This window comes from Achroia grisella, unplaced genomic scaffold (genome assembly GCF_030625045.1).
Source record: "Achroia grisella isolate CSIRO2021 unplaced genomic scaffold, CSIRO_AGI_Agris_v1 utg546, whole genome shotgun sequence".
Taxonomy (NCBI): Eukaryota; Metazoa; Arthropoda; class Insecta; order Lepidoptera; family Pyralidae; genus Achroia; species Achroia grisella.
The window spans coordinates 4,422,640-4,437,134 of NW_026712931.1; the positions used below are offsets into that span (position 1 = coordinate 4,422,640).

Here is a 14,495-nt window from a genome sequence, read left to right on the forward strand (position 1 = left end):
ATTGATAATATAAAAATTATGTATTCATTTTTATTTGTTTCTTACATACACAGATATTATCAGGAAACCTACTGAACTAGGTTTCGCTTTGTGATGGTCAAAGAATATGAAAATATAATCTTCCACTTTATTGCATTCTCAGTCAAAGTTGAAATTCTTTCTTGCTCCTTTCTCGTATACATAAAAATATCATGACAAGAAATAATTTATACAGCATATAAAAAAGTGCCAAGCTAAGATAAATTTTAAATTCAGATCAGGGGCAATGCATGATTTCAAATCGGGCTATATACATACATCACAAATATCTTAAATGCTTATTTGTACGACCTCAACAAATTACGTTCCTACGCAACATGAACTATAATAGGCCTAAAATACGTCACGATCACAAACCCGTATGATACAAACTGTCACTGCAGTTGAAGCTGGGCTCGTCTATTATTGAACTATACAAATGCTACACAATTCCATATACTCATAATATGGTTATATCTTTGATCTCTTCCTAGCTATCGCATCTTCGACGGCCTTCAGCTGTTTTAACAGTTCTTCTCTTCTTGAGACAGATTTTTTGGCCGGAGCTGAATCTGGTGGTGACAGGGCTGGTCGTTTCTTCCCAGTAATTTCTAAACAACAAAATATAAGTTATTCATTTAAAGATTCCACAAAAACTAATTATGCCATCTTTATATTTAATATATTACACACTTACCTTTCTCAGTTTGAGTTTCCTTTTTACTTGCTATAGTAGACACTGCCGCCGCTAAACCGGCACTCGATTTTGCATTTAACCTGCAAATACGCTATTTATGAACATACGCCTGAAAAGCTTGTATTATATATACACACTGAAAGGTTTGATATACTTTTTATTGGTTTGATCAACTTATTACACATTTTTTACTGTTTGTACTATATTTTGTGTACATACATGTATATATTTGTTATTATAATTAATAGATAAGCATAGAATGTGCCATAATAATGATCCAGCATTTGGTTTGCCAAGATTTATTTTAATAATAAGTTTATATAGTAAAAAATAAATACCCCATCTCTTGCCTGTCTATCCTACACAACACAAAAACTTATCTATTTTTACATGACTTCAACCTCAATACTATAAAGACCGCTCTAATAGAACCTAGTAATTAATAGCTGACTTGTATTAGTAAAATATAATTGTTTGGCTAAAACGGAATTACCAGGGCCGTAAAACTACCTAAAAATTAAATAACAATGTTTCATAATGGTATAGATATTAGAATATTAACTGACCTAGGCCGCGCGGCTGCGTTGAGCAGTCTCGCATGTCTCGCTCGCCGTGCTCCCGAGCTACCCGAGGTCGATGATGAGTGTGACTCACTCTCTGACTCGCTTGATGATGATGACGACTCTGTAACATAAATTATACTTGTTTTATCATAAAATACATAAAACTAAATCGTGTAGAACCAAGAGCATGCTCGTTTGTTTCTGAGTATAGAACACACAATAGTTACCTGAGCCTGATGATGAAGATCTTGAATATTTTTTCCTATCTCTATCACGACTGGACATTTTACTGCGCCCATATGGATCCAATTCATCCTGGACAAATAAAAAATTAACAAAGTAACACCTGGATACTAAATTATAACAACAACATTTTGTATACTTAGGAACAATGTAGTTTTTCTATATATTTACATTCCATTAATAAAAAATGTTTTAGTATACCTTTTTAATTCTTATTGTACAGATCACAGATCAAATAAGTGTAAGGAAAAAGGAAATTAAAAATAAAACCTGTACACACCTAACCTCTTTAGCCGTCACAGTAGTAGGTCAAAATTACTGTAATCTTATTTTCCGATAATGAATAGCAACAAAAAAAAACAAAGAGCGCTTACTAGGCGCTATTATGCAAAGTGTTCTTTTATACTTTTTCAGTATGCATTAAGTTTTATTTATGTAATTGGAATGACAAGCAAGCTGACGGCTCACCTGGTGGTAAGCGGTAACCGTCGCATATACATGAACAGCCCTACGGACATCACATTAACACATGTCCTCTGAGTACCACTCTTACCACCACCTAAGAGGACTATCTTATTTTATAATTTCACTGGCTAATCTGCACCTTATAACAGAAATACAGCTTAGAAAGCAGGCTGCTTAGCGGCTGAAATACTTCTGGTGAGCAAACTCATTCATTCATTATTTAAGAGCCATGCTCTTGTCGGTTTCCATATACTCTTTAAGTATTGAAACGCCACGCTACCAATTTTGGCTTTAATTTGCTTGATGTAATTGTGCCTTGATCTTCCCCTCGAACGGGTCTATCCCTCTATAATAATGTTCATAATTTCACCGTACCATATCAAGTGTCGCAACATTTACCCTGATCAAGTTCAATAATGTTCATAACTGTGTTTCTTCCACCATACCATAATTACTAAATAATATTTTAAATTCCGAAAATTGGAGTTATTGCTTATTGGTATAGCTATAGAGTATAGTGTAGTTCGGCCGGAGAGGGTTCATGGCGGTTGTCTGTCGTTTATAACATCAGTAAGGGTAGTGTACCTTGTGCCTGTGCGAGGCGGGCGGCGGCGGGTTGGCCGCCAGCTGTCGGGCGGCGGCCGGCGAGGGAGCCCGGCGCCGCGGCGCTGGAGGGTTCATGGCGGTTGTCTGTCGTTTATAACATCAGTAAGGGTAGTGTACCTTGTGCCTGTGCGAGGCGGGCGGCGGCGGGTTGGCCGCCAGCTGTCGGGCGGCGGCCGGCGAGGGAGCCCGGCGCCGCGGCGCTGGAGGGTTCATGGCGGTTGTCTGTCGTTTATAACATCAGTAAGGGTAGTGTACCTTGTGCCTGTGCGAGGCGGGCGGCGGCGGGTTGGCCGCCAGCTGTCGGGCGGCGGCCGGCGAGGGAGCCCGGCGCCGCGGCGCTGGAGGGTTCATGGCGGTTGCGCGCGCCGACGCCATGCGCCGCTCCCGTACTATCACCGACGGTGACAACCTATAGTTTTATACACCATTAGCCTATCATCGAAAACTGTTCTAGAATGCCTGAATGCAATGGCTAGCTCATCCGTCATACTCGTGAACGGGTGCCGCTCATGAGGACTAGTCTGTACGGGTTATGGCCACTGAATAGACTATTTGATTTTCAATAACATATGCTGGTGGTCATGCTATTCTCCCTAATTGAATTTAAAAATGATGCTGTGTTTTTAAACATGTACGAGCTCATTTGAAAAGAGTAAGAGCTGATTTACTTGTCCGTTCTTAGTTCGAAATACTCCGAAATGACTGCAGATTCAATATATCACAAGTGAAAAAGTGTACAGGAATGCGCGCTTTTGTCGTTTACAATGACACGGTATTGAACTATTTTATAAACCCTGGCCACATACTGGATGGTTTAATTGTGATAACATTATACTAATGCTGACAATAACTAAATTATAAGCAGTCATTAGAGTAGAGTGAGTACAAAAGAGTGAATGCTTGTCCCTCCCATCCCTTCCAATTTTGGTTTAGTTAAAATACAATAAAAAATATTTGTAAGCACTCAACTATATTTACATATAGTTTTTACATGTTCATTAAATTTAAACCAAACTGTTTCTATATTTTAACTCTTATTCTTTGCTGTTTATTCGCTTATTGACTCCACCTTAATATTGAAGTTAATACACCAAAATCTTTTATTATTATTAGGAAAGTAATGTTTAAATGTTCTATAATTAATCTATAGCGACATTCTGTAAAGTTAAAATTACAAATCAAATTGATACAAATCAAATTCAATGGATGATTCGATTTCCATCGCTAATAGACAGTGTTGATTTAAAAATCAATGCATACATAGAATGATAGCTTTATATTGCGGCCCAGTGGTATTGAAAAATGTATGTTTGTACACTTAGGTATTTAAATGTAATTTTCGGGTTTGCGGGCTTGCAGATTTTCAGAAGTATGTTCAATAAGCCATGTACGATAAAATATGAAGTATTTTATAAAGTAATAAGAAAAACTTATGCTATTCTTGAAAATTATACTCTTATTATATATCATTAACGTACCAATGCTTTAAAATTTGCTTATATCACAGATGATGTGTAATGATAATATAGATAATAGTGATTTAATAAATAATATTTAAATCTGAAATACTAAAAAAAATGTGTTATGTTCATCTAATGATAACACAAAACAAAGTGAGGAAAATGAGTATCTTATGATTTGGTGTACCTAGATAAGATAAACAAATTAGGTTGAATTGAAATAAAATAATAGTCTGAGTATCAACGAAACCTAACTCTTAGGCTAGAACTAAGATGGAGATAACCGAGAATAATTAAACAGATTAATTGATAACATTAAGATGTAAAATAATAATCTATACACAACATACTATGTAAGAGAATGTTTTATATTCAACGATGGCTATACAACATTAAATTCAAGGAACATCTAATTTAAGAATTGGAAACTTAGATTTCGAGTCGTATATCGATGACGGTCTGATTTTGAAATCAAATTATCAAAGTTTTACCTCCTTGTTTGCTTTAATTTAGTCAATTCTATTCAAAATAATAAAATAACTTTAGTCATGGCCAATAGATAAAATTATATAACTAATCCATATATACTGCAGCACGATTGTAGTTTTTTCCATACAGTAGTGTACCAGGGAATAGAACCCGAAGTTAACAAACAGCTACATACATCACCACTACGGGACAACCTTTTGAATTTGCAGTGATATTTTACAATATAACTTAGTACTCTATGTGAATGATAAAAAGTTTCATAATTACTATAACAGTTGCCGTGAATCTACTTCAACATTAAAACAATATACGTTGAAAAACATAAATTAATTCAAACAGTGTATTTTTAAAAAATAAGTGTATTAAAAATTAACAATAACCCAGTATGGCTTCCGTTTAGCCATTTAAAAAATATATTGCATTTATTTGGGATTTCTCTTAAAACAATTCAGCAACAAATATTTATACAGTAGGGACAGGAAAACTAAAAATAGCGTAACTACGAAAATGCGGCGCGAAATGCGTGTCAATGAATTAATTCTGACCGACCACGACAACAGACCCTACCCCCTTTTGCTGCACGTTTGTGGATTGTCTAATGTTTTAGTAGTAGGATTTTTCTGGATGATCTCACCTTTGTCTCGACGACGAAGACGCTCGCCTCTTACGACGTGCCGTATGGGATCGCGAACTCCGCGAACTGGAATTTGAAGAGCTGGGGGGTCAAAGGAGCGCCAAGGGACAGAGGACACTCGCACACACACATTCATGCACAACAGGGCCTCATCACATCATTCCGTCGTCGAGCACACACACACGCACCCAACAGAATGTTCAGTGTCAGTAGCGAATCCCAGATGATAGACATGCAATGTTAAATGAGGTTGAGAGAAATGAAATCCGTCAGAGATTGAAAACCAAAACACCACGACGTTATTGTTATGAAAGCAAAACCCATTGGCCGGGGAAAAGGATGAAGCGAGGAACAAATTTTTAAATTAATACTAATAAAATTAAGATGTCATGACTTGAAACAAATAAAACCTATCTTGCCTTACACGTATAATAACCTATATTACGCAATATTATTCAAAAAAGGGAAACAAAAAAACTTATTGGTTGAATGATTGCCAATTATGAATAAAAATAAATATAATTATTATAAATATGTGCAGAGATGATTTGCCATAGCCACTAAATATAATATTTTATTATTATTAACTGGTAGCATCATTAGGATAACAGTTGGTTACTATAGATCACTTTATTAGCAAAAATAAAAAAACTGATATAATATCAATACAAGCACAAAATTAAAATATAGTTTATTACAAATTGGCTACGCGTCTTAATAATACCACCGGTTTTCTAGTTTTTAGTACTTCTTACTTAGTAGACTATATCAAATGACAATTATAAAAATAATAGAAACAAGTCTTTACCTATGAAATTTATGATCTTAATTATATATAAATATTTTCATCTATAAAATAATAATTATATTATAGATGAAAATTAGTAATTAGTTCATGAAATTTAATATTTGTTAGACTGAATTCATTGAATAGGTAGTTATTACAGGTCATATATAGTAAATAAAATTTTCTAATGTAATTGAACAAAATAACAATTGTAACCAATCTTCTCTCCACTGAGAACATGAGGAAAAAAGACTCAAAGTTTAATCTACTTTAAAACTCCAAAGCTTTTTTAACATATGTTTCATTTGTTGGATTTTATATGGAATTTATATCAGATAGTGTATAAAAAGTTTATACTTTTTATACACTATCTAAGAGGCTAAGGCACTTGTCTTTTGATCTTGACACCATTTCTATAATTCAATGGCAACACGTTGTACTCCGTATCTTCAATGACATATCGCACTTTGTAAGGTGAAATATACATCCCTTTACATAAAAAAATACGAGGAGCCCTATATAAACAGACTTTATATGCAAAGTTTCTCTTAAACTGTTAATAAAATTAATACCAACCCTAAGTTGTAATGAGTGCTTTTTTAAACTTCGTGCTTAATTTATGACTTACAAGCCATATTATATAATTTCATAGGTAAGGACGTTTTTGATTAAATGTTTAATATGAAATAACAAACCTTGAAGAGGAATATGAGTCATCAGAAGAGGGCGGCCTGCGTCGGCGTGCGGTGGGTTCGGCCCGCATCCACGGGTCCGCCCACTCCTCGCCCCGAGTCCCGCGCCCCTCCCGCCCCTCCCTGACCTCCCTCCCCTCGCGCAGTTCTCGACCCTCCCGAGGAGACCTGCGTTCCACTTCTGCACGCTGCACGATTACCTCTCGTGACGACCGAACGCGTCTCTGTTTAATATTCACAGTCAACTTAGTCGACAAAACAGACACTCGGCCTACTCTATATCTTAAAGTTCGGAGTGGGTACGTATACTGAGCGATAAGATGGAGAAACACCTATCATACCCACCCACTTTACTTTTGGTAAACCCAAGGAGAAAAAGTTCCTTCCCACGCGAGTATTTCCAAATAAACATACGTATAACAATAATAAATTATTTCCTTAGGTTGTACTATTATGATAGGGCATTAAGCCGTCCCAATATCCCTTGAATTATTATAAGGTAAAAAAATATAGTACTGCACCTTGTGATAAGCAACGTCGTCCGGCATCGGCACACGATCGTCGTAGGGCGGTGGGCGCTCGTACCCCATGCGTTCCCGCATGAAGCTCCGCTCGCGCTCATAGTACCGTTCGTCCACCACACCGCGTGGGAAACGACCGTGATACATGGCGCCGTATGGTCTGAATAATATTATTAAAAACAGGTACAGTGTATCCTTACAAAGTCGCCTGGATAATTATCTTTTTTCATTTGTAATGTAATGTAGAAAATACCACAATCCATCAACAAAAGCAAAAAATGGAATTGTGGATCTGTCTGCCCTAACGGTACACTGTAATTTTAATCTATAAACAAAAACAACTTATAAATCAAGTAGTATAGGGGCTGAAATAGGTGAGCCCGACCATATAAACAGACTATTAGTTGCCTTTACACGTATGCTCTTTCACTTGTCAAATATAAAGTTCCTACTGAGCTATCTAGTTTGTCTATACATATTTCTAAAAAAAACACTAGTTTTTAGTAATTTGTAGTAGCCTGTTTTAACTCAATCCCGCATTACCGACTCGAGCATGTGTGGGTGCAGTCGGTATTGAGTTTTAACAGAAACCCAAAGTATCGTACATTCCATCACTGCGGATTTCGTTTTCGAATTCGTAAGTGAGGGTTACAGAATAGGTCTACTGACCGGAAGAGTTCCTGTTCGCGGTGCGCGGGCGGCAGGTCGTGGGGGTGCGGCGGCGAGGCGCCCACGGCGGCGGCCGCGTACGCCAGCTCCGCGTCCGGGTCGTGCACCACGCCGCCCACCGACAGGTGCAGCTTCTTCTCCTCGAAGTCCATGTCCTGCTCCTTGCGCTTGTTCGCTATCCGCAACATCTGCACGTTTCATTGTCCTCTGTTATCATACCTTCGGAATAGATCTATGTAGGCGCAGTGATAAAGCACCTGACGATAGCCCAAACCACTTAATAATAAAAATTAAAGTGACACATTTGTAATTTTTCATATTAATTCTAAATACTCCATCCATTCCTTTTATTATTCTTTTTATTATTTTATAAATGAAGTAACAGGTCATCTGTTACTTTATTTATTAAATAATAAACAAGAATTTTGAATAGTGTATTTTGATAAGGTCAATAGATGTCGCTTACAAAATACCGAATATTTAAAAAAAAATTACCCTACCCGCTGCTCTTCAGTTTACCCGTGATCATGGAGATTAAAACTAAATAAGAGTTTGCGATTTTTCGACAGTATTTTAATAAATAAAGTATGATAAGATCCCGTTATTGTTTCTAATCGTACGTATAAATAATGACCGTCTTTAAAACAGTATAATATGTCTGACTGCCTTAGTCGTGTAGTGGTTTGATTCATTTCAAAGTAACAATAAGTCGGAAAATTCATATAAAAACCTCTTTAGCAGTTCGCAGTCCGCGCTCCCAGGCCGACTCTGGCGGCGCGACGTCACGCGGCGGCGCGGTGTAGGGCGCGGAGGCAGGCACGCCGCGGACCACGTCAAACATGTTGTAATTACCCTTATCGGTCACACCTGGGTGTAGAAATCTAAAACCAATTTACAACAGTAACAGCTACTAATCTACCAAACCGAAATAATGAAAATGTTACATCCAGCTAATATACAAAAATAATCAGTTTAATAAAAATCAACATATTGTTATGATACTACTTAATACATGTATAAAAAATATAAAAAAGCGACTACGCTAACAATTATCACAAATAAGGAACAATGAAACTAATGTATTATATAGATTTATTTTTTATACATTTATATATACATCAACAAGCAATAGCTTCTGTTTCAATTATTTAATAAAATTACACTTAAAAACGTGCAACAATTTATTAAAAAAAAATAAAAGACACGTAACTTATTTTACATAAGTTACGTCGCTTTTTGCAATAGATCAAAGCTGTCAGCGTCAATATAATCACTGATAGTGCTTTTAATTAAGTATAATTGTACCTGCAATTGACGCCCCACATACAAGCGCCGCGTGAGAAGAACCGGCAGACAGGCCGGGGCTCGGTCTCCTCGGGGCGCCGCTCGGCCTCGTCCGAGACTTCGCCCTCCTCGAGCGACGACCCCCGCGACCGCCGACCGGCTTTTACTTCTTCTGTTAATTTAAATAACACGCCGTACAATAACACTATTACAATACCTGCAGCTGACGCCCCAGGTACAAGCGCCGCGAGAGTAGAACCTGCATACGGGCCGAGGCTCCGTCTCCTCGGGCCGATGCTCGGCCTCGTCGGACACCTCGCCCTCCTCGAGTGAGGAGCCCCGGGACCGACAGTCCAGTTTTATCTTTTCTGCTAATTTAAATAATATTGTTTTATGCACTCCACACAGATAAGATTCATATGTGTGTATTCATCTGTCAAACCCCATCTCACCAATTTCTTTTGTATTTGGTTGATCCGATACATCCTTTAAGCCTTACTATCATACACAGCAATGGAGCATCATCATATTTGCTTTGTGTATAATTATTGCAACCATATCACAAATCTCTAGCAATTCGGGATACAAAATATTCTTTAGTTAGTCCACTTGCAGTTTACGTATACTATAATCATAAACAAAATTGATAAACTAATAGTAGAGGATATGTTCTAAAAGAGATGTTCTCTCGTCTGTTATTTAATAATGACATGTTTGTTTTTAAAGCATTTATCTGTATTTATGTACATAAAAAGTACTAAAAACATTAAAAAAAAATATCCCCAAACTAGGTCAGGCCTGTATCTCGGAGGCTGGGAGCGCGGATACCAAAAATATGCAGTATGTGTACACTTCAGTTGACTATGTTACAATTAGGTAGATTAATTATTTTATGGTGAATTATTTTACAATTAAAGTACTATATAATTCCAAATACAAGAATTAGCGATTCAAAGAGATTACTACTATATTATAAGCATTACTGTTGGGTGAATACATACAAATATATATATGTGAATATATAAAATATCACGATTTCAACTAAAGTTATATGCCATATCACCTATATGACATAACTTTTAGTCGATATCATATTTCTTTCAAGTCATTAAGGCTCTTTACACCATGAATTGTGTCCAAAGTAAGTCATTTATATTACTTATTTAATCTGTGTTTTAACAGCTTAGATCCAGGATTTGGCCCGCAACCAATGTGCGATTTCTGAACTTCAACCATTTAATTACTCTAAAGATAAACTAATTAACGAAAAATGGCTATGTGGTTATTTTCGAAGTGGGATCAAAATAAAACCATCACAATCTTCTAAAAGATGTTGCCCTGTCTAGAACTGTGCTAAGTTCTTTAGTAGAACGTGTATCTAAAGCTGTGCTAGCTCTAAGCTCCTATCTGATTTGCCTGGGTAGGGAGAAAAACACAAGCAGTGTAGGTGTGTGTTGACGTATGCCGGCAAAGGTGCACTTTAAACCTACATTCAGTTCACAAGTCTCGGGAACTGCTTGATATTTCTTTCTCTGCTACACGATGGACCCAACACCTGCACTGTGAATCCTTAAAATGCTAGGAAGTTCGTTGCATAGTATAGTTTTTATATATTTCCATTATTTTATGAAAGTAATGTTTAAATTAAAATACTAAAATTTATGTCTTCATAATTAATCAATGACCCATAAGACACAACAATTTAGTCATTTTAGCTACCTACTACTTTTGCGCACAACAGACTTCAGAGAACCTTTTACCTTTCTGAGGAAAGAAAGTATTTAAGCATAGTGAAAATTTAGCATGTTGCATATTCCGTCCAGTACCTTTTTCAACACCTTTTGAGTCCATTTCGCCATTCTGTTGTTCAACTGATTTAGGCTCTATGCACTCTCCTTCTTCTGCTTCAAAATCCAATTGCTCTTCACCATCTTCAGTATTACTAGTTTTTTCTTGTGGCACCTAAAAATAACATTAGAATTAAATTAACAAATTAATTATAAGAGTACTCAATTAAATAATTAAGGTATGACATTTTCGATCCTTATATTACTTGAATATTAATGGGATATTAACACAATTGTTAATAAAAACTTCTTAGCTTCTTTTAATTTGAATGGCTTCAAATAAGATCGGTGATTTTGCCAATGTCGTGGTTTGGGAGACACAGTGGTGTGGTTCTAATAAAAACTCATGTATGTAATGTAGAGTAAGATATGTAAATAAGGTAGATAAGGATTACATATCAAATAATAATAATAATAAGTAATTATAAATTAAAATACACAATTATTACATACTTTTTCTAATTTAGGTGTTTCTATTTTCCCATGATCAGATTTTGGAGATGAATGTGAACTTTCATTATTATTGCCATTTACACTGATGTCTGGTTTATGTTCTGGAGAAGCAGGTGGTGATTTGGGCTAAAAAAATATACATGTTATTATAATCCTAGAACTCACACACACATGATGTTGCAAAAAAGAACTTGCTTTATAAGCATAAAAATCACAGCAGAGTACTAAATCAGTACTAGGATTACTTGTTATAAATTGCATGTGATATACTCATTTCAATCTAAAAATTTTATAGCTAAAAAATTTACTCTCTGTCAATTAAATCAATAAGTGTCTACAAACAGTAGTTGAATCTTTAAACACAATACCTTCTATTTAAAATGTCTATGGCAAATAGATTGCGACTTTATAACTGATGGTAAATAAAAACTCAGTATGAAGCATATACAAAAATGGAATGAAATGTTATTTACTTTTATATCCTTGTCAGTTTCTTCTGGTCCCACAGAATCTAAATCTGATACATCAGATAAATCCTCATGACTTATGTTAAGATCTTTTCCATGTTGCTTATCACTAGTGATAGATTTAGTTATTGATTTTCTGTCATCTTGATCAGACTCCATTTCACCTAAAAGAAACAAATACCTATTTACTATTTACCTATTATATTTTGAAAATTAATTTTACAGCAAATTTAATTAATTATGAACTTTCCATATCTTAGAATATCTTTGTACTATGTAAAATAAACAAAATATATAAATGTTACCATCAGATATTTCTTCAGTAGCTGGATCTTTTAAACTGTTATGTTTATTATATGTAGAACTCCTGCTAGACTGACTTGAATCTGATCCACTACGATTTCTTGTAACTAAAACCATTTTTTGTTCAGCTTTTGTATGTCTCCTCCATGTTTCTTTTGGACTTCCTTCTTCCCAAAGATTCTTTTTTAAAGGTGACTGAGGATGTGGAGACTGTGATGATTTACGATCAGGTGACGGACTTGAAGATGGTGATCGTATATTAGGATTTCTTGTAATTGGAGATGCTGGTTGTGATGCTGAATCAGGTGAAGCTGGACGAGACCTTGGTGAACCACCTGGTGACCTGGCAGAACTGCTTGGACTTTGAGGTGTTTTTGGACCTTCACCAGCTGAGGGAGGAGCTGAAAAATACTGCTCAGGTCTTTCAGGAGAGCCTATATTTGAACCAACCTCACTGGGTGATTTCGGTGGATCCGGTGATTTAGGTCCAACTGGTGATGCAGGCATTGAATTCTCTGGAGAATTTATATCTGAATGTTCTCCTATCAAGTCCTCAGGTGACCTTGGTGCTTTGGTGAGTGAGGGTGACCGTGCAGGTAGAGACTGAGAGTGACCATCAGGAGAGGGTGACCTTGGTCCAGTTCTAGGAGATGGGGGAGACCTAGGAGGTGTCTTTGGATTTTTTTTAGAACTATCACTCCTATCCGATGAAGAACTTCTACGGCTTCTTGAACTGGAACTGCTACTACTTGATGATGAACGAGCATCACCACTACCATCACGAGAATCTTCAGAATCCATCCCTGAAAAGGATGGCAACATTTCTTGAAGAGAGATTTGTAAACAATAAAAATCCATCCCAAAAAGCATTTAATTATTATTATTATTCTTATCAACTTCATTTAATGCCAATTATGCACCACATGTTTAATGTTAGTACAGCACACATTATGATATATCAATAATGAATTGCAAGCACATAATAAAAATAATGACTAGTTTCTTATAACTTCACAGTTGAAATTTTTATACAAGTTAATTGACTCACCCTTTGTGTCTTCCTCTGTGCTTATGTCTAACATCTTAATATTGTACATATTATATACTATCTTAATATTGTACATACTATACCTTGTACAGTTGACAAATTTTGATAAACTATGTGTCAGTGTGTGTTTTCCATAATTTAATTTGTATATCAAATATAAGCAAAACATAATATATACATTTATTTTTAAGACTACATTCTAAAATTATATAAAATGTAATCAAAGGGCTGGTGCTGACCCATTTAATTACCATAATGCCACATAAAATGCATGAGAATACATTCAACTGTGAAGATATAGGAGTTCTCCCAAAATAAAATATAAAAATGAAATGTGATAATGTTGAAATATTATACTTTTACTACCATGAGCTCTTTTTTACATATTAAACTTGATTATAAAAAGTGAGATTTGTAGCCACTTTTTTTTCTAACAATGTCTCTTATTAATATTAACATTATATAGTTAACGAATTAGTGGCATTTGTTTTGATTATCTATATAAGTAATCAATGAGACAATAATTTCCAGATAGGTAATAGGTAAATAAGATAGCTAATTTTGATTCTTTAGATATTAAATTTAGACTTTTGCTTCGCTTGTTCAAATTTTGCAAATGCTACGTTCTGAATTCAGATGTTTATTGAAGACACATCCAGCCTTACCTTAAAGATGACGCCTCGACGCAAGAATCGTTGGCACTTTATAACACTTTTCATATTGTAAAGACTTTCAACTTTTATAATCACAACACAAACGAAACTTGGGTCTGTCACATTTTTATTTGTGAACAACTTTTAACTTTTATAGAACGTTATATTGACGAGAACTTATACATTCAACACTACTTCAACATGGCTGTGATTTAGAAGGAAATATGAACATAATAAATAATCACTTTCCAGAATTTCCGTAGGGTTAACTTACGCCCTTACCTTAACTGTGTATTTGACGATAAATTCTTGATGCAATTCGATAATTAATATAAATAAAAATGCTGATTTTTGCGCCGCAAAAGTGGCTCTCCGAAGCGTAGTCGTCAGAACCATAGACTAGGAAGACGGAGAGCAAAGCAAACCAAAAAGTCACAAAGCACAGAATACATAAAATTGTCCCAGCGACAGATCATAAAAAATGCTTTATTTTTTACTTTACCTACCACTTTTCAGTCGTGGCAATTTTACGTGTAATTATTCGGATTAAATGCAATGTCTATTAATGAAGTTTCATATAGTCTTATTAATTATTT

General features: G+C 35.5%; 1 protein-coding gene across 1 annotated transcript; it reads right to left on the reverse strand.

Annotated features, from left to right (window-relative positions):
- Nucleotides 1-5: 5 nt before the first annotated feature.
- On the reverse strand, nt 6-14,275 carry LOC131847993 (zinc finger CCCH domain-containing protein 18). Its single transcript, XM_059197723.1, has 16 exons — nt 13,912-14,275; nt 12,201-13,001; nt 11,902-12,059; nt 11,429-11,554; nt 10,955-11,090; nt 9,150-9,300; nt 8,575-8,725; nt 7,845-8,032; nt 7,176-7,335; nt 6,658-6,878; nt 5,176-5,256; nt 2,848-3,001; nt 1,506-1,593; nt 1,282-1,399; nt 716-795; nt 6-629 (listed from the first exon to the last, which is right to left on the reverse strand). Exons 2-16 carry the CDS (start codon nt 12,997-12,999, stop codon nt 490-492), a joined length of 2,751 nt encoding a protein of 916 aa, XP_059053706.1. The 5' UTR covers nt 13,000-13,001; nt 13,912-14,275; the 3' UTR covers nt 6-489.
- Nucleotides 14,276-14,495: the final 220 nt, after the last annotated feature.

Excerpts from the sequence above, each read along its gene's own strand:
- LOC131847993 (XM_059197723.1), bottom strand. The coding sequence starts at position 12,999 with ATGGATTCTGAAGATTCTCGTGATGGTAGTGGTGATGCTCGTTCATCA. Across the intron at positions 11,091-11,428 it reads AAACACCTAAATTAGAAAAA|GTGCCACAAGAAAAAACTAG; the intron begins GTATGTAATAAT and ends TGTTATTTTTAG. Across the intron at positions 8,033-8,574 it reads GACTGCGAACTGCTAAAGAG|ATGTTGCGGATAGCGAACAA; the intron begins GTTTTTATATGA and ends TGAAACGTGCAG.